General features: G+C 39.3%; 3 protein-coding genes across 4 annotated transcripts in view; 1 reads left to right on the forward strand and 2 right to left on the reverse strand.

Annotated features, from left to right (window-relative positions):
• The first annotated feature begins 612 nt into the window (after positions 1 to 612).
• On the forward strand, positions 613 to 3,406 carry LOC110507415 (zymogen granule membrane protein 16). Of its 2 annotated transcripts, none has more exons than XM_036937543.1 (5): positions 613 to 739; positions 1,054 to 1,071; positions 1,218 to 1,270; positions 1,547 to 1,700; positions 2,080 to 3,406. In XM_036937543.1, exons 3-5 carry the CDS (start codon positions 1,219 to 1,221, stop codon positions 2,444 to 2,446), a joined length of 573 nt encoding a protein of 190 aa, XP_036793438.1. In that variant the 5' UTR covers positions 613 to 739; positions 1,054 to 1,071; position 1,218; the 3' UTR covers positions 2,447 to 3,406. The 2 variants fall into 2 exon arrangements, with proteins under 2 accessions (XP_036793438.1, XP_036793434.1); XM_036937539.1 differs by having other exon boundaries at positions 613 to 736.
• A 4,112-nt stretch (positions 3,407 to 7,518) lies between these two features.
• Positions 7,519 to 16,107, reverse strand: LOC110507471 (CKLF-like MARVEL transmembrane domain-containing protein 8). Its single transcript, XM_036937553.1, has 4 exons — positions 15,605 to 16,107; positions 8,980 to 9,153; positions 8,150 to 8,269; positions 7,519 to 7,888 (listed from the first exon to the last, which is right to left on the reverse strand). Exons 1-4 carry the CDS (start codon positions 15,734 to 15,736, stop codon positions 7,802 to 7,804), a joined length of 513 nt encoding a protein of 170 aa, XP_036793448.1. The 5' UTR covers positions 15,737 to 16,107; the 3' UTR covers positions 7,519 to 7,801.
• Positions 16,108 to 23,591: 7,484 nt separating this feature from the next.
• Positions 23,592 to 26,759, reverse strand: part of LOC118944052 (predicted GPI-anchored protein 58) — a 37,468-nt gene continuing 34,300 nt past the window's right edge. Inside the window, exon 5 of the mRNA XM_036961607.1 lies at positions 23,592 to 23,670. Coding sequence (XP_036817502.1) covers positions 23,592 to 23,670 — 79 coding nt within the window. The remainder of the gene's footprint in view (positions 23,671 to 26,759) is intronic.

Consider the following 26,759-nt stretch of genomic DNA (forward strand, 5'->3'; position numbering starts at 1 on the left):
AGCTTCTACTGATTTTTATCTGGTTAATCTGCAGAATATGAAATCAGATTGTTTTCCTGTAGTAACATGAACAGGTTGCCAGTGATTTAATGAAGATGTGAATATTGTAACAGACTAAAGAAAACATTGGACGATAATGGAGACAAAATTTTTTTTCTCATCTGCCCCTCTAGAATTACATATAAATACATCTACTGAAACAAATATTCTACAATAAAATACTTTAGGTATTTGAGCAAACCAATGAACAAACCATCCTGTTAATGACCAGCTCCACTTGTCTTTTTCAGTGTGTTAATGTTTAAAGGGAAGGAGTTCCTCTTGGTGTAATAAAACAACTGAAGATTGGGAGACTGATTTTGAGAGATTTTCGTACACATTCATACGAAGTTGGTATATTATTTTAATTGTTCGGTTGTTAGATTGTATCTTTTTTTAATCCCTATTTCAGATCATTAATTTGTTACAATTCAAAAGAACACAATTATTATTTCCTTATAGTACTTCCTTGATACTCCCTCCCAAAGTAGCCTCGACCAATTAGAAAGCAATGTCTGACTTCTCAATAGTGACTGACTAAAGGTGTTCTTTGTCATGCTCCTTCCATCTAGAACTGATGGAATGTTCAGCAGGTATAAATGCAGTTCTTAGAGGAAGCAGTAGACTAGAAGGACCTGGCAGAGACAGAGAGACAAGAAGCTTTCACAGGTTTTCACACACATCTCAAGATAGCACTGTGGTAACTACACAACTAACTAAATAGAAAATGTGCACTTGTTTTTAATGCATAATACTGGTGTGGGAAATGTTATGAAGTTAATATTCATTATCTCTTGGTTCTTGGGCACAAACATTTTGGCCCTTTTCCCATTAAATTAAAATTTAATGATCTGACATTATTTTAATGTGACAGTAGCTTAGCACTGCAAGAGTGATTGTACTAAACAAGAGTAGGTTCAACTTTTTAGAGCTGTTTTATAACATTTCACATTCAACAATGGTTTGTTGTTTGTTACATCACAATTCAAAAGGTTATTTTCTTTTCCCTCCTAGGAAACACTGACCTGACAGGTAAAATTACTTATTTGTTTTGACAAACTACTATGAAAAACATTATTAACTACATTATTTCAAGTTTTACCATTTAAAGTGAAACGGAATGAGAGTAAAATTGACTGAAATTAAAGGTCTTAAGTGTTGATGCCTCACTTTTGCAGAATGTTCTTAATCCTGGTTGTCACAATGTCCTTGGCTGGCTGCTTGGCAATGCGTGAGTTATAAAAATACAATTCTGAATTATAATGATTAAATAATAGCTTTTGTGCTTTCACCAATTTGTCTTTTTCAGTTAGACTTAGGAGTTCTTCTTTGAGACATAAACTGATGGATTAAATCATTGCAGAATGTACTTTAGTTAATTCATCTGCACTTTATTAATAATGTAAAGATCTTTCAGAAATGTGTTGTTAAAAATAAAATGATGTATATATAAATATGTATTATTAATATAGTAAATATAGTAAACATATAGGCCATGTTATTTTAGCCATCAAAGACCCCTACTCGTATTCCTCTGCGGTGGGTCAGGGAGGTGGCACCCCATTTGCTTCCTACGGTGAGGGGCGCATTACGGGAGTCAGAGTGTGGGAGAACAACAACTACTACTACTACTACTACAACAACAACGCCTACATCAGTGGGTGAGTAGACCCTGACCCATGAACAGACACCACTGACTCAGTCCAACTACACTACCCAACAAACACCACTGACTCAGTCCAACTACACTACCCAACATTCACTACGACTTAGTCCAACTACACTATCCAACAAACACTCTTTCTTTCTTTCTTTCTTTCTTTCTTTCTTTCTTTCTTTCTTTCTTTCTTTCTATCTTTATTTATTTATTTGTTGTGTTTATTACATATTCAGTACATGACCAAACAATAGTGTTATCGTATCTAACCCAGAGTACAATAGAAAATGTAATTCCTTGATATTCTCTGATGCTACCTGCTGTCTCGGTCTGAATGTGCCTTATCAAAACACAACCAACGTGAAAAGCTTCCTCTGTTTTAGGTTCCAGCTGAGATACGGCAACACCTGGTCTCCTGTGTTCGGTAACGAAGTGGGTGAAAAGCAGGAGATGGATCTGTTTAATGATGAGGCCATCGTTGAGGTGTCTGGGAAGTACAACCCAGCAGACTACATCTGCTACCTGGTGTTAACCACCAACATGGGGCGCACTCTGTCAGCCGGCATGCCCAACCAAGTCTCCTTCAACTTCTACCCATCCAACATGGGCAATGAGCTGAGGATCCTCAGCGGTCGCTTCAACGGTGCTGGAATCACCTCCATCGGAGCCCACTGGGGATTTGTGGACATGGAAGGGGCTGGAAACAGTACTCTGGGAACAGCACTGGAAACAGTAACTCCTATTTATTAGGGGGAAAAAGTATGTCTTGCTCTTTGGGATGGTATCCCAGATACAGATTAAGCCTAGTCCTGGACTAGTTACTTTCAATGGAGATTCTCCATTCAACATGCTTTTTAGTCCAGGAGTAAACTTAATCTGGGTCCAGGAAACTGGCCTTATATGTTGGACGGATGTTTGACATAGACGCTGACAGAACTGTTTTTTTATATCACTATCTGATGGGGGCTTCATGTGTCACGCCCTGACCTTAGATCAGGGTGTGATTTGGGTGGTCATTCTATGTTCTTTATTTCTATGTTTTGGGTTTCTATGTTTTGGTTCTCAATCAGGGACAGCTGTCTATCGTTGTCTCTGATTGGGAATCATACTTAGGCAGCCTGTTTTGCCACCTTAGGTTGTGGGATGCTGTGTTTTGTTAGCTCTGTGTAGCCTACTGAATGTGACGTTTTGTTGTTTTGTTTGGTGTTCGGATTTAATAAAGAATCATGAACACGTACCACGCTGCACCTTGGTCCACTTCTTCAGGACGAGCGTTAATTCATGATCATTTAAACTGAATTGAATGTTTAGAATGTTTAATTTTTGAGGTGATCCCTGACTTGAAGCAGTACAAAAATACATCTAAACATTCTAATTCATTCAGTTTATATTCTCATGATGTAACGCTCGTCGGAAGAAGTGGACCAAGGTGCAGCGTGGTACGTGTTCATGATTCTATATTAAGCGCCCATCAGATAGGGATATTAAACAGTCCTGTCAGAGTGAGACACAGACCACATGCGCCACATGGGATTTAAAGGATTAGTTATATCTTTGATTAATGGAACAATCAAATATTATGGGGAGATAATAGTGTTTCAGGGTGTTTCATCTTCACTATTTTATACACACTGCATTTGTTATTTGTTGATCCTTTTCTGCTACATCTGCTTCTGGACATTTTAATAAAAAGCAGATCTTTAATCACTATATTTCATTGTATTCCTTTTGATAAGACAATACATACAGTAGTGACCAGAAGCTACGATAAACTAATCTGTCATCTTAACAAACCCTACCTCAATGGTGTCAATAAGTAACTACATTTATAACAGCAACGCCTATCCAATAGTAATGAAGGGGAAAAAAATGGATAGTTACATATCGGGATATTATTTTCCACAATATATCATGTCGTATCGCATCAACAATATCAAACTATTATTTTTGTGTTAGTTGGTTGTCTCTGCACCAAAACTCTTATTTTCCTTCATAGACTGTTCTCCATTTTCATTTGAAATAGAAAGCATATTTTGGGGGGACAATTTCCATTACTTTCTCATGCTTTCTAGTCTCTCTGCCACAGACATATAGTGAGCAATATGTTTGGAACATCGAATCACAATAAAATCACAGTATAGAATCGTAATACATGTAGAATCGTGAGAATTGTAATACATATCATATCAGCACCTAAGTATTGTGATAATATCGTATCGTGAGGTCACTGGCTATTCCCAGCGCTACTATCCAACACACCCATAATGTATAATAATAGATGTCTGGAACGTATATCTGCCATACCCATTCATAACATCAAACACTTTGTCTATGAAGTCTGCTCTCCTTCTAGTCTGGCATTGCATGACAAGCTGCATAGTGTTTAAGTTAAAGCTACAGTCTGAGATTTGGGAAGCTGTTCAATGTTCAGCTGTATACCAAAACTTTGTTACGAATCACAGACTGTAGCTTTAACTGTGTGGTTGGTCTAGATTAGACAGTTTGATAGATGGGGCTTATACAGTATATGCATGGTTCAACAGTCAAAGCTGCTTAACTAGTTTTGGTGAGATAAAAATACCTTTTCTAATTTCATTCTATTGTCTTTGTTATACAGAATAAGTCTGTGGTTCATTGAAACATTGTCTTAGTCCCAGTAAATTCGAGCTAATTTGAGGAACAGCCACCGATTTAAAATGGGGCAAGAATTATATGGATTTTTGCTATTTGTATTTAGTGTAATGTGGATGATACTGCAATGGGATGGTTGCAAATCTTAAAGACATGATGTGTGATTTTTTAAATTATAGTTGTTAAACCATGAACAATGCTACATTATAGCTTATTATAGAGCCTAAAATGTTAGCTTGACTACTGCTTCACTACTGTATATTCAGACCAGAATCACTAATCTGAGTAAATGTATCCCCCTGTATTGGACCCTCAAGGCATCACAAAGCACAACCTGCACAACATTTCAAATGATGTACAGTAGGTGTTTTTGACAAGTTTTCATTGTATATGTACTGAACAACAACAAAAAACTCAACATGTAAAGTGTTGGTCCCATGTTTCCCAGAACTTTTCCACACACACAAAAAGCTTTTTTCTCTCATTTGTTTTGTTTACATTGGTTAGTGAGCATTTCTCCTTTGCCAAGACAGGTGTGGCATATCAAGAAGCTGATTAAACAGCATGATCATTACACAGGTGCACCTTGCACTGGGGACAATAAAAGGCCACTCTAAAATGCAGTTTTGTCACACAACACAATGCAACAGATGTCTCAAGTTTTGAGGGAGAGTGCAATTGGCATGCTGACTGCATGAATGTCCATGAGCGATGTTGCCAGAGAAGTTCATTTCTCTACCATAACCGCCTCCAACATCGTTTTAAAGAATTTGGCAGTACTTCCATAAGCGCAGACCATATGTAACCACGCCAGCCCAGGACCTCCACATCTGGCTTCTTCACCTGCGGGATTGTCTTAGACCAGCCACCCAGACAGGAACTGTGGGTTTGCACAACCAAATAATTTCTGCACAAACTGTCAGAAACCGTCTCAGGGAAGCTCATCTGCGTGCTCGTTGTTCTCACCAGGGTCTTGACCTGACTGCAGTTTGGCGTCGTAACCGACTTCAGTGGGCAAATGCTCACCTACGATGGCCACAGGCACGCTGGAGAAGTGTGCTCTTCGCGGATTAATCTGTTTCAACTATACCGGCCCGATGGAGACAGCGTGTATGATGTTGTGTGGGTGAGTGGTTTTCTGATGTCAACATTGTGAACAGAGTGCCGCATGGTGGCAGTGGGGTAATGGTATGGGCAGGCATAAGCGGACAATGAACACAATTCCATTTTTATCAATGGAAATTTGAATGCACAGATATACCGTGACGAGATCCTGAGGACCATTTTTGTGCCATTCATCCACCGCCTTCACCTCATGTTTCAGCATGATAATGCACAGCCCCATGTCGCAAGGGTCTGTACGCAATTCCTGGAAGCTGAAAATGTCCTAGTTCTTCCATGGTCTGCATACTCACCAGACATGTCACCCATTGAGCACGTTTGGAATGCTCTGGACCGGCGTGTACAACGGCGTGTTCCAGTTCCCGCCAATATCCAGCAACTTCACACAGACATTGAAGAGGAGTGGGACAACATTCCACAGTCCACAATCAACGGCCTGATCAACTCTGTTGCATGAGGCAGATGGTGGTCACACCAGATACGGACTGGTTTTCTGATCTACACCCCTACTTTTTTTTTAGGTATTTGTGACCAACAGGTGTATATCTGTATTCTCAGTCATGTTAAATCCATAGATTAGGGCCTAATTTATTTATTTAAATTGACTGAATTCCTTATATGAACTGTAACTCTGTAAAATATTCTCAATTGTTGCATGCTGCATTTATATTTTTGTTCAGTGTAGCTGACTCATAGCTAGCTAAACAATGAACCATAATCCCAACTCATGACGTTACTACCCTGCATGAATCTGCAGGTAGCTAACCAACCAGGTTCAATGTTAGCTAGCCAAGCAAATGGCTCTGCGATACGAATAGTAAGATTATACATGTAACATAAGCTAGCTAGCCAGCCAGCTAACATTAGCTAGCTAGCAGTACACTTTAACTTGAAATTATAACACTTTCTTACCCATATACATGGACGCGTCTCCTGCATTGGACGCGTCTCCTGTCATGGATGCCATGGTTGCCCTAAATTTGAAGATGTAATCCGGAGACAGGTGTTTTCTCCATCTCCTTAGCTATCATACTGGAATTCCACTTACCTCAGTCCTCCAGAAAGTGGAGAGCAACACATATGCAGTTTTACTACGCAATACTTAAAAAGAAAAAGCTGCGTTAGACACGATTACCAACACATACTGACCAGCTCAAATAGACAGATGCGTGCTAAATGGCAGACCAATCCAAACTCATCTCTTGGTATGTCACTTCCACTCATTATCTCAGCCAATCATGGCTGGCAAGAAGGTTGCTGTCTTTTCTGTGGCTAAACCAACTAGGCTTGCAATTTAAATGTTTTATTTGTATTTACAGATGGCATACAAGTTTGTTATTAAGGCACATGAAAGTTCACAAGTTCGAGTAGGAATTTCCACCAAAAAAAGCCTTTTGAAAAAAAGAATGTCTAATTGAAAAGGTACTCCTGTGAAGTACGCCAAGTTTCCTGAACCTGGACACATAATAATGATCAAAAAGAGAATTGACTGTAATGTTCTTCATCAGCCCTGTTTCTTAGCCTTGTATTGTAGCACCATCTAGTGTGGGACAACATTACTGTCCAATCCATTTTAATACTGGAGTCAAAGCTTTGATCTCCAGCTTCAGGAAAACAGAATAGGTTATTAGCCTATGCAAAATGTGTATATAATGCACATAAAATATACAGGTCGAACAGAATGCAAATCTGTATAAAAGTAATGGGATTCAGCAAATGACAAACTCTTCCCAACAGATGCATATCTGTATTTCCAGTCATGTGAAATCCATAGATTAGGGCCTAATGAATTCATTTCAATTGACTGATATCCTTATATGAACTGTAACTCAGTAAAATCTTTTAAATAGTTGCATGTTGCGTTTATATTTTTGTTCAGTGTAGCTGACTCCTATTAGTGAAATGTATTATTCGTATATGATCATTCTTTTGAATGATCAAAAAGAGAATTGACTGTAATGTTCTTCATCAGCCCTGTTTCTTAGCCTTGTATTGTGGCACCATCTAGTGTGGGACAACATTACTGTCCAATCCATTTTAATATTGGAGTCAAAGCTTTGATCTCCAGCTTCAGAAAAACAGAATAGACACTTTATTAGCTTCAGTCATTTTCATCCAAATGTATTTTTTTTAAACTCATGAGTGCATAAGAAGTAAAAGCATCACTGAGGTTCAGGGTCTGTCATTCCAACAGATGAAACACATCATAACTCTAAAATAACAGAAAAATAACAGAGAAAAGAGAAATGTCTTCCAAAGGGAAGGAGTGGTTATTACACTTAACCATGTGTACTTTTCAAGGTCCTTCATGCGTTCCATAACGGATATACTTTAGCTGTCCTTTGTGATTGGTTATTGTTCCTCATCCCTTGATCTCCACGATTTAAAACTTAAATATGTACTTCCTGCATAGCAGAGTGACACCAGGAAGGCAAAGAACTGAAAAACAGACGGATGAAAACATGAAAATTCAGTACAATACTGAGTATGAGTTGAGTAGGCTTAAATGGACCAAATAGATAGCATTCTGGATGGTACACAGTGGAATCATACCTCTCTTATCTGACTTGTAAGCATATATTTGGCATTTTAATATTGTATAATTTAATATCGCTGTAATCATAAATCATATTTGTGGTATATTTTCACAGTTGGCGTGATTTAAATGTCTGTCTGGGAGTTCTAAGGTGGTTTTCTTACTGTGGATGCTACCCAGCAGTTGTAGTTATGGCGTCCCTTAACAGCATGGCTGATTGAGGCTGCGTCCACTGCTGCTGCCACCACATACATCACTGTAGCACTACTGTTGAAGAACAGACCCTGTAGAACACCACATACATCACTGTAGCACTACTGTTGAAGAACAGACCCTGTAGAACACCACATACATCACGGTAGCACTACTGTTGAAGAACAGGCCCTGTAGAACACCACATACATCACTGTAGCACTACTGTTGAAGAACAGACCCTGTAGAACACCACATACATCACTGTAGCACTACTGTTGAAGAACAGACCCTGTAGAACACCACATACATCACTGTAGCACTACTGTTGAAGAACAGACCCTGTAGAACACCACATACATCACTGTAGCACTACTGTTGAAGAACAGACCCTGTAGAACACCACATACATCACTGTAGCACTACTGTTGAAGAACAGACCCTGTAGAACACCACATACATCACTGTAGCACTACTGTTGAAGAACAGACCCTGTAGAACACCACATACATCACTGTAGCACTACTGTTGAAGAACAGACCCTGTAGAATGACAACAACAGGATTCCTGGCTGTCTCAGATACTGTAGGGTAGTACACATTATAGAATGGTTTCATTTGATCACATTCACATTTATCTATTTGCTCTCTCCCCCAAAACCATCAAGGCAGTTAACTCCATTGGTTTTCTGTTACATAAATAGTCCACAATTATTCAATTACTAGATGTATAATAAACAACCTCAATCACTCATGTTTCAAATAATGTGCTGTTGTATTATGTGTCGTAGTATGTGTCATACCACAGTTGTCCAGGGGACCTGAGGGATCCTGTTGTAAGCCATGGTCAGGTAGATGATGAGGAAGATGACCGTCAGGACCCAGTACAAGATGGCCACAAACATGACCCACCCAAAGGCAGACACACGGAAGTACTCCGTCCCTGCTATCAGCATCCATACCAGCAGACCAAACACCTGAGGGGACAGGGAAGCATATAGCCAGCTTTCCAAATGGTATCCTTTTCCATTTATAGTGCACTACTTTTGAACAGGGCCCAAAGGGCTCCAGTAGAAAGTAGTGCACTATACAGGGAATAGCACACATAGTCAGTGATGGCTGTGGTCTGGTGGTGTCTACCTTATCATGTATTTAAATGCATTTGCTGTGCCTATCTTGAAGGCATACTGTAGAAAGACATTATAATGAAAGGAAATAATATAGCCTAAATCAAATCAAATCATATGCACAGGATCCAGTGCAGTGTAGAGGGATATGTTTACCTGCAAACTCTCATCTTAAACAGTACAACAGATATACAAAGTATAACATAATTGCCAAGTGATTTTTCATAGTTTGTATTTCTGGAACCGAAATTAAACCCGCAGCTAACTGACACCTATCTGATCTGATCATTCTTTCAGAATGCCGTCACACATTGATCATGATAAATCTATAGATGCAGATTGTTATACTGCGTGCTACTGTAAATAATGGGAAGTTTTGTCCTCTGTTGCACTGCAAACCTCCCTTCCTGTTATTAAAAGAAAATAATGTTTCATTGGTTGCTTCATGTCACAGGAAAAAATAATGTCTGGCCTAAGTGGAAGAGGAGGCTCTTTTGGTCACATTCTCCTCTGATGCTGGAAGGAAAATGGACAATGAAACTGACCTTGTTTTTTAAGCAACTTCCCTTTCCAGAGAAAAATAAAACACTGTACTGAGAACCAATGTCTGTCTACACAGAAAGTATTCTATATTACAGAAAGTATTCCATATTACAGAAAGTATTCTATATTACAGAAAGTATTCCATATTACAGAAAGTATTCTATATTACAGAAAGTTATCTATATTACAGAAAGTAGTCTATATTACAGAAAGTAGGAAGATGACCGTCAGGACCCAGTACAAGATGGCCACAAACATGACCCACCCAAAGGCAGACACACGGAAGTACTCTGTCCCTGCTATCAGCATCCATACCAGCAGACCAAACACCTGAGGGGACAGGGAAGCATATAGCCAGCATTCCAAATGGTATCCTTTTCCATTTATAGTGCACTAAGTAGTCTATATTACAGAAAGTAGTCTATATTACAGAAAGTAGTCTATATTACAGAAAGTAGTCTATATTACAGAAAGTAGTCTATATTACAGAAAGTAGTCTATATTACAGGAAGTAGTCTATATTACAGAAAGTAGTCTATATTACAGAAAGTAGTCTATATTACAGAAAGTAGTCTATATTACAGGAAGTAGTCTATATTACAGGAAGTAGGTTGACATTATGGTCATTTTCTCCAGTTATATTTCCTTGAAAAATGTGAAATAATTGAATCTTCAGTTCAGTGCAGTGTTCAATACAATGTCATGTCACCATCTGTGAAAAAACGTCATACAGGTCATTAGCCTATGCAAAATGTGTATAAAATGCACATAAAATATACAGGTCAAACAGAATGCAAATCTGTATAAAAGTAATGGGATTCAGGAAATGACAAACTCTTCCCTTTTTCAGAACTAATTGTGCCCCTATGATAAGGGTACAATTAGCCATGTGATACAAGGTATGAACAATCTAAAATGTCTGATCTTCATAGTGTGTTTAATTTGTTTAATCAACAAAGCGGTATTGATTCCCTCCATGAATTCTGATGGCAGTTATTGTGAGAAAGATGGTAAAAGCCACTGCCAAAGTGATTTCAATAAATTATTACATCAAACTTGGACACAAATATGTTTGTTGTAGTTAGGACATCACTCTCCGCAACTGGATCCTAAACCCCCTGAGGGGTAGAGCACAGACTGTGAGGATTGGCAACAACACCTCCTCTACACTGACTCTTAACTCAGGGGCCCCCCAGGGGTGTCCTCAGTCCTCTGCTGTACCCCCTGTTCATCCACAACTGCGTGGCTTTGCGCGACACCAACTCCCTCATGAACTTTGCTGACGACAACATGGTTGTGTGCCTGATAACCAACAACAATGAGTCAGCCTATGAGGAGGATGTAAGTGAACTGGCATTGACAACAACCTCTCCCTCAAAGTCAGCAAAACAAAGGAGTTAATTGTTAACTTCAGGAAGCAGGGATGTGAACATGTCCCGATCCACATCAACCGGACTGCAGTAGAGAGAGTCACTAGTTTTAAGTTCCTCAGTTTCCACATCACCTAGGACGTGTCATGGACCAACACCACCACCCCTGTTGTCAAGAGGGCACAACAGAAAGCCGCCCCGGGTCCTCTCCAAATACTAGCCCTGCACCATCAAGAATGTCCTGACCGGTTGCATCACGGCTTGCTGTTTGGGGTTTTAGGCTGGGTTTCTGTACAGCACTTTGAGATATCAGCTGATGTACGAAGGGCTATATAAATACATTTGATTTGATTTGGTACGGGAATTGTTCCCTATACGACCGCAAGGCCCTCCAGCGGGTGGTGAAGACGGCCCAGTACATCATGGGACCGTGGTCTCACCCATCCAGTACATCTACTTGAAACAGTGCCTGAGGAAGTCATGCAGCATCATCCAGGACCCCACACACCCCAGCCACAAGCTGTTCTCTCCCTCCCTTAACATCTGGCAGACGGTCAGAGCATGAGGTCTGATACCAACAGGCTCAGAGACAGTTTCTATATACAAGCCATCAGACTGTTGAACAATTGAACTGGACTGACCACCTGCTCTGATTCTCCTCACCTTAGCACACATGCACTCACTCATGCACACGCCCATATAGACGTACACACATTTACTTTCATGCTAAACACTGACATCACAACTCAGAGCATGCGCAGACCAGCTGGCTGGTGTGTTTACGGACATATTCAATCGCTCCCTATCCCAGTGTGCTGTCCCCACATGTTTCAAGATGGCCACCATTGTTCTTGTACCCAATAATGGAAAGGTACCTGAACTAAATGACTATCGCCTCGTAGCACTCACCTCTGTCATCATGAAGTGCCTTGAGAGACTAGTCAAGGATCATATCACCTCCATCTTACCTGTCACCCTAGACCCACTTCAATTTGCTTACCGCCCCAATAGGTCCAAAGACGATGCAATCGCCATCACACTGCACACTCCCATCTGGACAAGAGGAATACATATGTAAGAATGCTGTTCATTGACTAAAGCTCAGCATTCAACACCATAGTACCCTTCCAGCTCATCATTGAGCTCGAGGCTCTGGGTCTGAACCCCGCCCTGTGCAACTGGGTCCTGGACTTCCTGATGGGCCACCCCCAGGTGGTGAACGTAGGAAACAACACATCCACTTCGCTGATCCTCAACACTGGGGCCCCTCAAGGTTGCGTACTCAGCCCCTTCCTGTACTACCTGTTCACCCATGACTACGTGGCCAAGCACGCCTCCAACTCAATCATCAAGTTTGCAGACGACACTACAGTGGTAGGCTTGATTACCAACAACAACGAGACAGCCTACAGGGAGGGGGTGAGGGCTCTGGGAGTGTGGTGTCAGGAAAACAACCTCTCACTCAATGTCAACAAAACAAAGGAGATGATCGTGGACTTCAGGAAACAGCAGAGGGAGCACCTCCCTATCCACATCGACGGGACAGCAGTGGAGAAGGTGGAAAGTTTTACGTTTCTCTGTGTACACATCACTGACAATTTGAAATGGTCCACCCACACAAACAGTGTGGTGAAGAAGGCGCAATAGCTTGTCACCTAAAACCCTTACAAACTTTTACAGATGCAGAATTGAGAGAATCCTGTCAGGATGTATCACCGCCTGGTATGGCAACTGTACCGCCCACAACCGCAGGGCTCGCCTTCAGGACACCTACAGTACCCAATGTCACAGGAAGTCCAAAAAGACCATCAAGGACAACAACCACCCGAGCCACTGCCTGTTCACCTCTCTATTATCCAGAATGCGAGGTCAGTACAGGTGCATCAAAAGTGGGACCGAAAGACTGAAAAACAGCTTCTATCTCAAGGCCATCAGACTGATAAATAGCCATCACTAACACAGAGAGGCTGCTGCCTACATACAGACTTGAAATCATTGGCAACTTTAATAAATGGAACACTAGCCACTTTAATAATGTCACATTAATAATGTTTACATATCTTGCATTACTCATCTCATATGTACAGTGCCTTGCAAAACTATTCATCCCCTGGCGTTTTTCCTATTTTGTTGCATTACAACCTGTAATTTAAATTGATTTTTATTTGGATTTCATGTAATGGACATACAAAAAATAGTCCAAATTGGTGAAGTTAATAATTAAAAATTTAAAAGTGGTGCATGCATATGTATTCACTCCCTTTACTACGAAGCCCCTAAATTAGATCTGGTGCAACCAATTACAGTTGAAGTCGGAAGTTTACATACACTTAGGTTGGAGTCATTAAAACTCGTTTTTCATCCACTCCACAAATGTCTTGTTAAGAAACTATAGTTTGGGCAAGTTGGTTAGGACATCTACTTTAGGCATGACACAAATAAATTTCCCCCAAAAATTTACAGACAGATTATTTCACTTATAATTCACTGTATCACAATTCCAGTGGGTCAGAAGTTTACATACACTAAATTGACTGTGCCTTTAAACAGCTTGGAAAATTCTAGAAAATGATGTCATGGCTTTAGAAGCTTCTGATAGGCTAATTGACATGATTTGAGTCAATTGGAGGTGTACCTGTGGATGTATTTCAAGACCTACCTCCAAACTCAGTGCCTCTTTGCTTGACATTATCGGAAAATGAAAAGAAATCAGCCAAGACCTCAGAAACAAAATTGGAGACCTCCACAAGTCTGGTTCATCATTGGGAGCAATTTCCAAATGCCTGAAGGTACCACATTCATCTGTACAAACAATAGTACGCAAGTTTAAACACCATGGGATCACGTAGCTGTCATACCACTCAGGAAGGAGATGTGTTCTGTCCCCTAGAGATGAATGTACTTTGGTGCAAAAAGTGCAAATCAATCCCAGAACAACAGCAAAGGACCTTGTGAAGATGCTGGAGGAAACAGGTACAAAAGTATCTATATCCACAGTAAAACGAGTCCTATATCGACATAACCTGAAAGGCCGCTCAGCAAGCAGGAAGCCACTGCTCCAAAACCGACATAAAAAGACAGACTACGGTTTGCAACTGCACATGGGGACAAAGATCATACTTTTTGGAGAAAAGTCCTCTGGTATGATGAAACAAAAATAGAACTGTTTGGCCATAATCACCATCTTTATGTTTGGAGAAAGAATATAGCACCACAACAAACCTGCCAAGAGAGGGCCGCCCACGAAAACTCACGGACCAAGCAAGGAGGGCATTAATCAGAGAGGCAACAAAGAGACCAAAGATAACCCTGTAAGAGCTGCAAACCTCCACAGAGATTGGAGTCTCTGTCCATAGGACCACTTTAAGTATACAGAAGAGGGGCCAGAAAAAAAGCCATTGCTTAAAGAAAAAAATAAGCAAACACATTTGGTGTTCACCAAAAGGCATGTGGGCGACTCTCCAAACATATGGAAGAAGGTACTCTGGTCAGATGAGACTAAAATTAAGCTTTTTGGCCATCAAGGTAAATGCTATGACGTAAACCCAACACCTCTCATAACCCCCGAGAACCTCATCCCCACTGTGAAGCATTGGATGTTTTCGTCGGCAAGGACTGGGAAACTGGTCAGAATTGATGGATGGTGCTAAATACAGGATAATTCTTGAGGGGAAGCTGTTTCCGTCTTCCTGAGATTTGAGACTGGGACAGAGGTTCACCTTCCAGCAGGACAATGACCCTAAGCATACTGCTAAAACAACACTTGAGTGGTTTATTTAGGGAAACATTTAAATGTCTTGGAATGGCCTAGTCAAAGCCCAGACCTCAATCCAATTGAGAATCTGTGGTATGACTTAAAGATTGCTGTACACCAGCAGAACCCATCCAACTTAATGGAGCTGGAGCAGTTTTGCCTTGAAGAATGAGCAAAAATCAGCCGGATGTGAATCAGGGACTGTAATAATGCCTCTTGCACTGAGATGCAGTGCCTTAGATCGCATCGCCACTCGGGAGCCCAATTTGCTACACCCGCAATAACATCAACTAAACACATGTATGTGACCAAACAATTTGATTTGATTTTGATTTGCTACCAGACTCTTGTCATACTGCCCAGTTTAAACACTGCCCCCATCCCAACCTTCTCCAGTACGTACAAGTGTAAATATTGGACTATAAAATGTGCTTTCTTGAATTATACTTATGCTACTATAAAATGTTTATTCTGTTCTATTGAGCCATGTAATTTATGTTCGTATTCTTAACCTTTATTATGTCTTATTGTTGTTGCATGGTCTATAAGGAACCTGCAAATAAGCATGTCTTTGGATGATGTACCATGCGTTACCCGTAGCCTACAGCTTGAACCTTGAAACTTGACTACTTACTATTTCTGCGAAAACGAGGAGCCCCGAAGCAGTGCGAAAAAAGTGCCTATCACATGCCAGAGTGGAGGTGGAAAAGTTGTCCGTGCTGCTGCTGGTAGACGTTATCACAGTGCGTGTTGCTGCTCCTTCCATCTTCAATATTAATCTACCGCGTTTGGATCCTGACCCCCTGAATTATGAAAAAAAATCGTGCTACTCTAATAAAAGGAAGGTGGGAAAGATGGCCATGACGAGTCTTTCCTGAGTAGACGAAAATACTTCCACGGAACTCGTTTTTGTTTTATTTTAGATAATAAGATCTATGACCTGTCTGAATGTCATTCTGTCGTCGTATAACAAATCGTACATACAAAGTATGTTCAACATAATTTGGTCAGTTAGGCATACACCATTCCCTAAATGTCACTGAGTTGAGAGTGGTTGCATAAAGAGGAACTTTTTTTGATGATAGGTAAATCAGGCTGCCAGAAAGTATTGCCTTTGGTTGGTAATGTTTTGCATAGGGTGCTGTATTTCAGAGGACCCGAGCAGGAGTAATCTACAGCCAAAGACTGAAGAGAGACCAAGCCAGTAGAATGCTGATTGTAGTTTTGAAACTGAGGTAAAAGTTCAGTAACTGCAGTCGGCTGTCTTATTTTGGACGCAATAATTGCTCCGTACTGCAGATATACTGGATTCTAACTGCAGTTATACTGCACTCTGACTGGAATCTTTTTTCGTAAATGCTATGACAGCAGGCAGAGACTCACTTCTAAAGGAGTGCATAATGCAGGTTAGCTGTGGATTATTAATTGACTAAACTGTAGTCGCACCTTTGCTCAAACAGATACTGTACAGTGTGCCTTCTGGTCAAACAGAACAGTGTGTGTTCAGTTAAGGACTGTCTAGACCCGCTGGGGCATGTCCAATAAGGACCATAGTCCTGGCCTAATGTACCTTCACTAAATCAGACAGTTGTTGATGTAGTTTTCAATCATTGATTAGTTACTACTCTCTCCAGTTAGAAACTCGATATTCATCACCATGTCCTCAGTGTGACAGTAATAAATGTGTTCTGTGGTAGTGTCTAATCTGAACCAGCAGATGGCAGCATATAGACAGACAAAGATCATGGGGAAAGGCAAAGGAAAATGTGAAAACAGCTCGAGGCTTAACTACAACTTGTGCATTAACAACCAACATAACAATACTCGAAATAGGCGATGTAATGTCCAGGCACCCCGCGATGCGTTGTGCATAATTTCATATATATATATATATTTTGTTGTACCTTTATTTAACTAGGCAAGTCAGTTAAGAACAAATTCTTATTTACAATGATGGCCTACCGGGGAACAGACCTTAGCCGTGGTATATTGGCTATATACCAAACCCCCTCGTGCCTTATTACTTAATTATACAACAGGTGGGTCTAATCCTGAATGCTGATTGGTTAAAAACGCATTCCAGCCGGTGTCTATTCCACAAATTACCACCGGCTAAATCTATGACGCTAAAATGTAGGCAATCAATGTAAATAAGATTTTTTTTTAACTGACTTGCCTAGTTAAATAAAGGTTAAATAAAAAATGCTTGTGTGTCTAGTTCTGACAGTGCAGCAATATCTAACCATTTCACATATATCCAACACACACAAATCTAAGTAAGGAATGGAATTAAGAATAGATAAATATATGGACGAGCAATGTCAGAGCGGCATAGACGAAGATACAGTAGAATAGTATAGAAAGGTTTAATAAAAAATAAAAACATTTTCAATCTGACTGTCTCAAGCTCAGCCAGACAATTTATAAACTTGATATATCCAATATAAACTTTTATAAACTTGATCTCCACTATAGAAAGCATCTAGACATTTCGTTTTCAACAGCGGAGATTTGTATAAACCTTGTGGTCTGTCTCTCCAACATTTGCAACATTGTTTCAATATTCAAATTCGATCTGCAACTGTCCCATAGTAACGAACTTGTCGGTAGGAGACAGACAGGCATGCAGCGTTTGTCATCCAGTCGAAATCATGAATCAGTTGGCATCATTTTATGGATATAAAACAAAGAAATGTCAATAGAAAGCAGGTGAAACGAAACGAAGTGCAGCTAGTTTGCAGTCTTTTCAGCTTCAGTTTGAAGTGATTGTGTTAGCTGTGTTGTTGGCTAGCTCCTCTGAAAAACGGTCCTGACATTTCCTATGGCAGGTGAAATCGAGGCTTATTAACTCATTGTTATGGATGTATCCAAATAAATGTCATGAGAAAAACAGCTTAAACTGTTTGACGTGACTGTAAATTAGCCCTAGTTGGCTAGCTAGAAAGCAAGGCATAAGAATGGGACTATATCTATATCTTGTGGAAGGATAAAATAGTATTATTTCATCAAAATAAAATGAAAATATGTCAATCATATTTTGAATATGTTGGTAACCTGTTGTATAAAAGTGATAATGCCAGAGAAGCTGGTGTTTGGAGGATATATTGGCATGGTTTCCCAACAACACCCATGCCAATATATCCTCCAAACACCAGCTTCTCTGGCATTATCACTTAACTAAATAAAGGTGACAACGTTAATAATGCATTTTATTGTTGTACACAATTCCGTTGCCATTATTAGGCCTATCTTTTCATAGAGGTGGGATAGGAACATACAGTCCATCTATCTGGCCTCAGACAAACAGCAACATGAGATTCCCTGATTCATTTGAGGAGCAAACATTTTCTATTTTAAGATTTGTAATGGTGGTTTCTAGACAATTAGCAGGAAGAGTATTGTTATCAGTCAGTGTGGTAGTGAATAAAAATAATGGACCATCAATTATTTATTTGTCTGCAATCCAATGCTTCATCAAAGCATATTACCCTCTTTCCCTTAAATTACTGATATTACCCCATTCCCTTAAATGACTGATATTACCCCATTCCCTTAAATTACTGATATTACCCCATTCCCTTAAATGACTGATATTACCCCATTCCCTTAAATTACTGATATTACCCCATTCCCTTAAATTACTGATATTACCCCATTCCCTTAAATGACTGATATTACCCCATTCCCTTAAATTACTGATATTACCCCATTCCCTTAAATTACTGATATTACCCCATTCCCTTAAATTACTGATATTACTCCCTTTCCCTTAAATTACTTACACATTTGAGGTATATATTTAAGTTAACACAAGCAGTTACAATATCGCAAGTAATTCACCTTTTAAGAGGTATTATGATTTATAGATGTAGAGTAAAGAGATGCTTCAGGAAAACAGCCTGATAAATAAACTCATAGTATGGAGATTCATTCTGTGAATTCAACAGAGACACATTTATCTCAATGAGATTACAATAGAATGATCATAGTAATTACCTGCAGTAAACAGGCTTTGTATTAGTCAATACTTAATCCTGCCTGAGAATACATTTTAGATTTAACACAATAATTAATAGGTATAACCTCCATTGGCTGTAGTTATAAGTCTCTATATTTCAGATGATTACTATAAAGCCTTGTTAGAATCACAAAGCTCCAGAGGACCTTGAAGGTTTAAAAAAAAAAATTAAAGCATTATCCTGATTTCCTATGTGTCCAGCAAGAGACATCTTGATGATGCCTGGATTACGTGCTAAACTTGCATTATCATGGTGCATTGTAGAATAGGTTATAGTTAGAAGATGTAATGTACAAGGCCCAGGATAAATAACAGTGTTTTATGTAATCATACTAAAACAATAGCAACACTATAGTACAGACAATACCCCTGTTTCCCTAGATCTTCAGTTTTGATCATTATTGGCTATTAATTATTAACAGTATAATTGTTTAGCTATTCAGTACATCCATCACTCACTATATAACTATATATCAAATATGTATTATCCTTCTCCACAATTAAACAATGATATGTTTCATGATGTGTGCATTGTTTACATTAGATCTTACTTTACATGTGTTGGTATAAGGCTATACTTGTATGTAAGGCAATGAACTTGCATTTTAATGATGTGTGATTTGCGACAACAGAGGGAAGGGGTGTCACAGAGTACATGTACGTGCACATCTTGCACTTCTCAACCATGTAAATTATAATCATGTCTTTGGAGTGGAACAATTATGTTTTTGGAGCATTTTTTAATTTTTTATAAAACCTTTGTTTAACAAGGCCGGTTGTGATACAGCCTGGATGATTGAAAAAGAAAATGAAACTAGCAGAATTATATTTGTTATCACGAGCAGGTATTTTATGGTCTCTGGAGCAGCTGATTTAGAAGAGAGGAGGATGGAGAGAAAGGATGGATCTGGAATCACTTTCATTTCCTCTTCCTTCCTCCACGTCCAGTTCTCAAACAGAACGAGTAAGCCATTAGGAAGAAGCATTGAAGGGCTGAAAAAGCAGCCAACACCAAGGGAAGTAATTAACTCAATGTCTTCAGACCAAACTGGATGTTCAAAACCGTTCTCAGAGACCTGGCAAATCCTCTCACCCCTGTATAAAATAAAAAATATATGAACACATTTTACAGTAATTTCAGTAAATTTCAAGTGTATGGAACAGACGAATATAGGATGAAAGACTATAGAAGAATATACAGTTGAAGTCGGAAGTTTACATACACTTAGATTGGAATCATTAAAACTCATTTTTCAACCACTCCACAAATTTCTTGATAACAAACTATCGTTTTGGCAAATCGGTTAGGACATCTACTAAGTGCATGAAACAAGTCATTTTTCCATCAATTGTTTACAGACAGATTATTTCACTTATAATTCACTGTATCACAATTCCAGTGGGTCAGAAGTTTACATACACTAAGTTGACTGTGCCTGTAAACAGCTTGGAAAAATCCAGAAAATGACGTCATGGCTTTAGAAGCTTCTGATAGGCTATTTGACCTCATTTGAGTCAACTCGCTTGACATTATGGGAAAATCAAAAGAAATCAGCCAAACAATTATAAACCTCCACAAGTCTGGTTCATCATTGGGAGCAATTTCCAAACGCTTGAAGGTACCCCATTCATCAGTACAAAAAATAGTACACAAGTATAAACACCATGGGACCACGCAGCACGTCATACCACTCAGGAAGTAGACGCGTTCTGTCTCCTAGATATGAGCGCACTTTGGTGCGAATAGTGCAAATCAATCCCAGAACAACAGTGAAGGATCTTGTGACGATCCTGGAGGAAACAGGTACAAAAGTATCTATACCCACAGTAAAACAAGTCCTATATCGACATAACCTGAAAGGCCGCTCAGCAAGGGAGAAGTCACTGCTCCAAAACCGACATAAAAAGACAGACTACGGTTTGCAACTGCACATGGGGACAAAGATCATACTTTTTGGAGAAATGTCCTCTGGTCTGATGAAACAAAAATAGAACTGTTTGGCCATAATGACCATCGTTATGTTTGGAGAAAAAAGGGTGAGGCTTGCAAGCCGAAGAACACCATCCCAGCCATGAAGCATGGGTGTGGCAGCATCATGTTGTGGGGGTGCTTTGCTGCAGGAGGGACTGGTGCACTTAACAAAGTAGATTGCATCATGAGGAAGGAAAATTATGTGGATATATTGAAGCAACATCTCAAGACTTCAGTCAGGAAGCTAAAGCCGGGTCGCAAATGGGTCTTCCAAATGGACAATGACCCCAAGCATACATCCAAAGTTGTGGCAAAATGGCTTAAGGACAACAAAGTCAAGGTATTGGAGTGGCTATCACAAAGCCCTGACCACAATCCTTTAGAATATTTGTGGGCATAACTGAAAAAGCATGTGTGAGCAAGGAGGCCTACAAACCTGACTCAGTTACACCAGGTCTGTCAGGAGGAATGGGCCAAAATTCACCCAACTTATTGTGGGAAGCTTGTGGAAGGCTACCCGAAACGTTTGACCCAAGTTAAACCATTTAAAGGCAATGCTACCATATACTAATTGAGTGTATGTAAACTTTTGACCCACTGGGAATGTGATGAAAGAAATAAAAGCTGAAATAAATCATTCTCTCTACTATTATTCTGACATTTCACATTCTTAAAATGAATTGGTGACAGGGAATTTCAGGGAATTTCTAGGATTAAACTGAGTTTAAATGTATTTGGCTAAGGTGTATGTAAACTTCGACTTCAACTGTAGCTACCTTGACCTGATCTCAAGAAACTCTAAAATGCTGCGTCGGAAACAATATAACATGAATATCTTATACGTGGGTTTCTACTTTTAACTTAATGTGATATTTTTGTAAAAAAATGTTTTACCTTTATTTAACCAGGCAAGTCAGTTAAGAACAAATTCTTATTTTCAATGACGGCCTAAGAACAGGGGCAGAACGACAGTTTTGTACCTTGTCAGCTCGGGGGTTTGAACTTGCAACCTTCCGGTTACTAGTCCAACGCTCTAACCACTAGGCTACCCTGCCGCCCCGATAATTCAACTTACCTGAATTAGTCAGCTGGCAGGCATATAGCCACCTACACAACCTTGTACCTCAGTGTTATCATTCACTACTCCAAGAGTAAACAAGTCTATGAAGAGCTTGCAGGCAAATTGTGGGGCTGCAGCAAATTATTATTTGGCCCCAAATACGGGGGGGGGGGGAGTGTGTGTGTGTGTGTGTACCCAAATCGTCAAACAGCTTTTTAACAGCAGTCATAATTCATTAGCTTTTATAAACAGATTGCAGTGTTTAATGTAGAGTTTGGTTTACTGGCCCCTAAGATTAGATACATAGCATCAATCAAATATATTTATAAATCCCTTTTTACATCAGCAAATGTCACAAGTGCTTATACAGAAACCCAGCCTAAAACCCCAAACAGCAAGCAATGAAGATATAGAAGGCATCGAAGATACATGTCCTCAAGCTTCTCCATACCTTGGTGTGAGAGAAAGATAGAGAAGATGGAGAAGATACATGTCCTTAAGCTTCTCCATACCTTGGTGTGAGAGAAAGATAGAGAAGATGGAGAAGATACATGTCCTTAAGCTTCTCCATACCTTGGTGTGAGAGAAAGATAGAGAAGATGGAGAAGATACATGTCCTTAAGCTTCTCCATACCTTGGTGTGAGAGAAAGATAGAGAAGATGGAGAAGATACATGTTCTTAAGCTTCTCCATACCTTGGTGTGAGAGAAAGATAGAGAAGATGGAGAAGATACATGTTCTTAAGCTTCTCCATACCTTGGTGTGAGAGAAAGATAGAGAAGATGGAGAAGATACATGTTCTTAAGCTTCTCCATACCTTGGTGTGAGAGAAAGATAGAGAAGATGGAGAAGATACATGTCCTCAAGCTACTCCATGCATTGGTGTGAGAGAAAGAGAGGAGTCCCGTTGAAGCTCTGCTTTATGGACTCCTTGTACTCTAGCCTGATGGATTGTTTGTGGAGACTTTTACTGAGCAGTATGATTGTGTTAGACCCAGTTATAAACTGGGTGGTTCGAGCCCTGAATGCCGATTGGCTGACAGCCGTGGTATATCAGAAAAAACATGTATTTTATCACTGCCGTCGAAAGAACTGGACCAAGGTGCAGCGTTGTGAGCGTACATTTCTTTTTATTCAAGATAAATGTCGCCAACAAAACAAGAAAACAAGAAAATGAGCGTGAAGCTCAACAGGACTAAGTGCCACAAACAAAGTTAACTACCCCCAGGTAGTCACAGGTGGGAAAGGGCTGCCTAAGTGTGGTTCCCAATCAGAGACAACGATAGACAGCTGTCCCTGATTGACAACCAAACCCGGCCAAAACAAAGAAATACAAAACATAGAACATAGAATGCCCACCCCACATCACACCCTGACCTAACCAAATAGAGAAATAAAACGTCTCTCTAAAGTCAGGGCATGACAGTAACCCCCCCCCCCCCCCCCCCCCCCCCTCCCCCAAAGGTGCGGACTCCGGCCGCAAAACCTGAACCTATAGGGGAGGGTCTGGGTGGGCATCTATCCGCTATGGCGGCTCTGGTGCGGGACGTAGACCCCTCTCCACCTCTGGCTCACCCCGCTTTGGTGGCGTCTCTGGTGTGGGGACCCTCTCTGCGGGCCCCGGACTGGAAACCGTCGCTGGAGACTCCGCTGGAGACATTATATTATAATGTGTCTGTTGTGTATGGATGTGTACAGTACTATATTATAATGTGTATGTTGTGTATGGATGTGTACAGTACTATATTATAATGTGTATGTTGTGTATGGATGTGTACAGTACTATATTATAATGTGTCTGTTGTGTATGGATGTGTACAGTACTATATTATAATGTGTCTGTTGTGTATGGATGTGTACAGTACTATATTATAATGTGTATGTTGTGTATGGATGTGTACAGTACTATATTATAATGTGTCTGTTGTGTATGGATGTGTACAGTACTATATTATAATGTGTATGTTGTGTATGGATGTGTACAGTACTATATTATAATGTGTCTGTTGTGTATGGATGTGTACAGTACTATATTATAATGTGTCTGTTGTGTATGGATGTGTACAGTACTATATTATAATGTGTCTGTTGTGTATGGATGTGTACAGTACTATATTATAATGTGTCTGTTGTGTATGGATGTGTACAGTACTATATTATAATGTGTCTGTTGTGTATGGATGTGTACAGTACTATATTATAATGTGTCTGTTGTGTATGGATGTGTACAGTACTATATTATAATGTGTCTGTTGTGTATGGATGTGTACAGTACTATATTATAATGTGTCTGTCTGTTGTGTCTGGATGTGTACAGTACTATATTATAATGTGTCTGTTGTGTATGGATGTGTACAGTACTATATTATAATGTGTCTGTTGTGTCTGGATGTGTACAGTACTATATTATAATGTGTCTGTTGTGTATGAATGTGTACAGTACTATATTATAATGTGTCTGTTGTGTATGGATGTGTACAGTACTATATTATAATGTGTCTGTTGTGTATGGATGTGTACAGTACTATATTATAATGTGTATTTTGTGTATGGATGTGTACAGCACTATATTATAATGTGTCTGTTGTGTATGGATGTGTACAGTACTATATTATAATGTGTCTGTTGTGTATGGATGTGTACAGTACTATATTATAATGTGTCTGTTGTGTATGGATGTGTACAGTACTATATTATAATGTGTCTGTCTGTTGTGTATGAATGTGTACAGTACTATATTATAATGTGTCTGTTGTGTATGGATGTGTACAGTACTATATTATAATGTGTCTGTTGTGTATGGATGTGTACAGCACTATATTATAATGTGTCTGTTGTGTATGGATGTGTACAGTACTATATTATAATGTGTCTGTTGTGTATGGATGTGTACAGTACTATATTATAATGTGTCTGTCTGTTGTGTATGGATGTGTACAGTACTATATTATAATGTGTCTGTTGTGTATGGATGTGTACAGTATCATATTATAATGTGTATGTTGTGTATGGATGTGTACAGTACTGTATTATAATGTGTCTGTTGTGTATGGATGTGTACAGTACTATATTATAATGTGTCTGTTGTGTATGGATGTGTACAGTGCTATATTATAATGTGTCTGTTGTGTATGGATGTGTACAGTACTATATTATAATGTGTCTGTTGTGTATGGATGTGTACAGTACTATATTATAATGTGTCTGTTGTGTATGGATGTGTACAGTACTATATTATAATGTGTCTGTTGTGTATGGATGTGTACAGTACTATATTATAATGTGTCTGTTGTGTATGGATGTGTACAGTACTATATTATAATGTGTCTGTCTGTTGTGTCTGGATGTGTACAGTACTATATTATAATGTGTCTGTTGTGTATGGATGTGTACAGTACTATATTATAATGTGTCTGTTGTGTCTGGATGTGTACAGTACTATATTATAATGTGTCTGTTGTGTATGAATGTGTACAGTACTATATTATAATGTGTCTGTTGTGTATGGATGTGTACAGTACTATATTATAATGTGTCTGTTGTGTATGGATGTGTACAGTACTATATTATAATGTGTATTTTGTGTATGGATGTGTACAGCACTATATTATAATGTGTCTGTTGTGTATGGATGTGTACAGTACTATATTATAATGTGTCTGTTGTGTATGGATGTGTACAGTACTATATTATAATGTGTCTGTTGTGTATGGATGTGTACAGTACTATATTATAATGTGTCTGTCTGTTGTGTATGAATGTGTACAGTACTATATTATAATGTGTCTGTTGTGTATGGATGTGTACAGTACTATATTATAATGTGTCTGTTGTGTATGGATGTGTACAGCACTATATTATAATGTGTCTGTTGTGTATGGATGTGTACAGTACTATATTATAATGTGTCTGTTGTGTATGGATGTGTACAGTACTATATTATAATGTGTCTGTCTGTTGTGTATGGATGTGTACAGTACTATATTATAATGTGTCTGTTGTGTATGGATGTGTACAGTATCATATTATAATGTGTCTGTTGTGTATGGATGTGTACAGTACTGTATTATAATGTGTCTGTTGTGTATGGATGTGTACAGTACTATATTATAATGTGTCTGTTGTGTATGGATGTGTACAGTGCTATATTATAATGTGTCTGTTGTGTATGGATGTGTACAGTACTATATTATAATGTGTCTGTTGTGTATGGATGTGTACAGTACTATATTATAATGTGTCTGTTGTGTATGGACGTGTACAGTACTATATTATAATGTGTCTGTTGTGTATGGATGTGTACAGTACTATATTATAATGTGTCTGTTGTGTATGGATGTGTACAGTACTATATTATAATGTGTCTGTTGTGTCTGGATGTGTACAGTACTATATTATAATGTGTCTGTTGTGTATGGATGTGTACAGTACTATATTATAATGTGTCTGTTGTGTATGGATGTGTACAGTACTATATTATAATGTGTCTGTTGTGTATGAGTGTGTGGTGACACCTCCTGCATCACCTCTCGTCCCCTTCACTTCTCCGTTGCCCAATCCTGCTGTGCATTCAGAATCCATATCTGTTCCCCTAAATGCCGCCCCGCTGCCACGGAACAAAGCACAGATCCTCTCCGCCTGCGACGACGGTCACTTGTCGGCCAGCCCAGATGCTGTGCTGTAATTGGCCGTTGGGGCATCCTGCTGTGGAGAAGACATTATTACGAGCAGAGCTCCCC

Source organism: Oncorhynchus mykiss, chromosome 2 (assembly GCF_013265735.2).
Source record: "Oncorhynchus mykiss isolate Arlee chromosome 2, USDA_OmykA_1.1, whole genome shotgun sequence".
NCBI classification, from domain to species: Eukaryota; Metazoa; Chordata; class Actinopteri; order Salmoniformes; family Salmonidae; genus Oncorhynchus; species Oncorhynchus mykiss.

Bases quoted from the DNA above. Each gene is read 5' to 3' on its own strand.
- LOC110507415 (XM_036937543.1), top strand. From the start codon at position 1,219: ATGTTCTTAATCCTGGTTGTCACAATGTCCTTGGCTGGCTGCTTGGCA. The intron at 1,271-1,546 runs GTGAGTTATAAA...ATGTTATTTTAG, and splicing joins GGCTGGCTGCTTGGCAATGC to CCATCAAAGACCCCTACTCG. The intron at 1,701-2,079 runs GTGAGTAGACCC...CCTCTGTTTTAG, and splicing joins AACAACGCCTACATCAGTGG to GTTCCAGCTGAGATACGGCA.
- LOC110507471 (XM_036937553.1), bottom strand. From the start codon at position 15,736: ATGGAAGGAGCAGCAACACGCACTGTGATAACGTCTACCAGCAGCAGC. The intron at 9,154-15,604 runs GTAAGTAGTCAA...CTGTCCCCTCAG, and splicing joins TCCTCGTTTTCGCAGAAATA to GTGTTTGGTCTGCTGGTATG. The intron at 7,889-8,149 runs GTAAGAAAACCA...TCTGTTTTTCAG, and splicing joins ACTGCTGGGTAGCATCCACA to TTCTTTGCCTTCCTGGTGTC.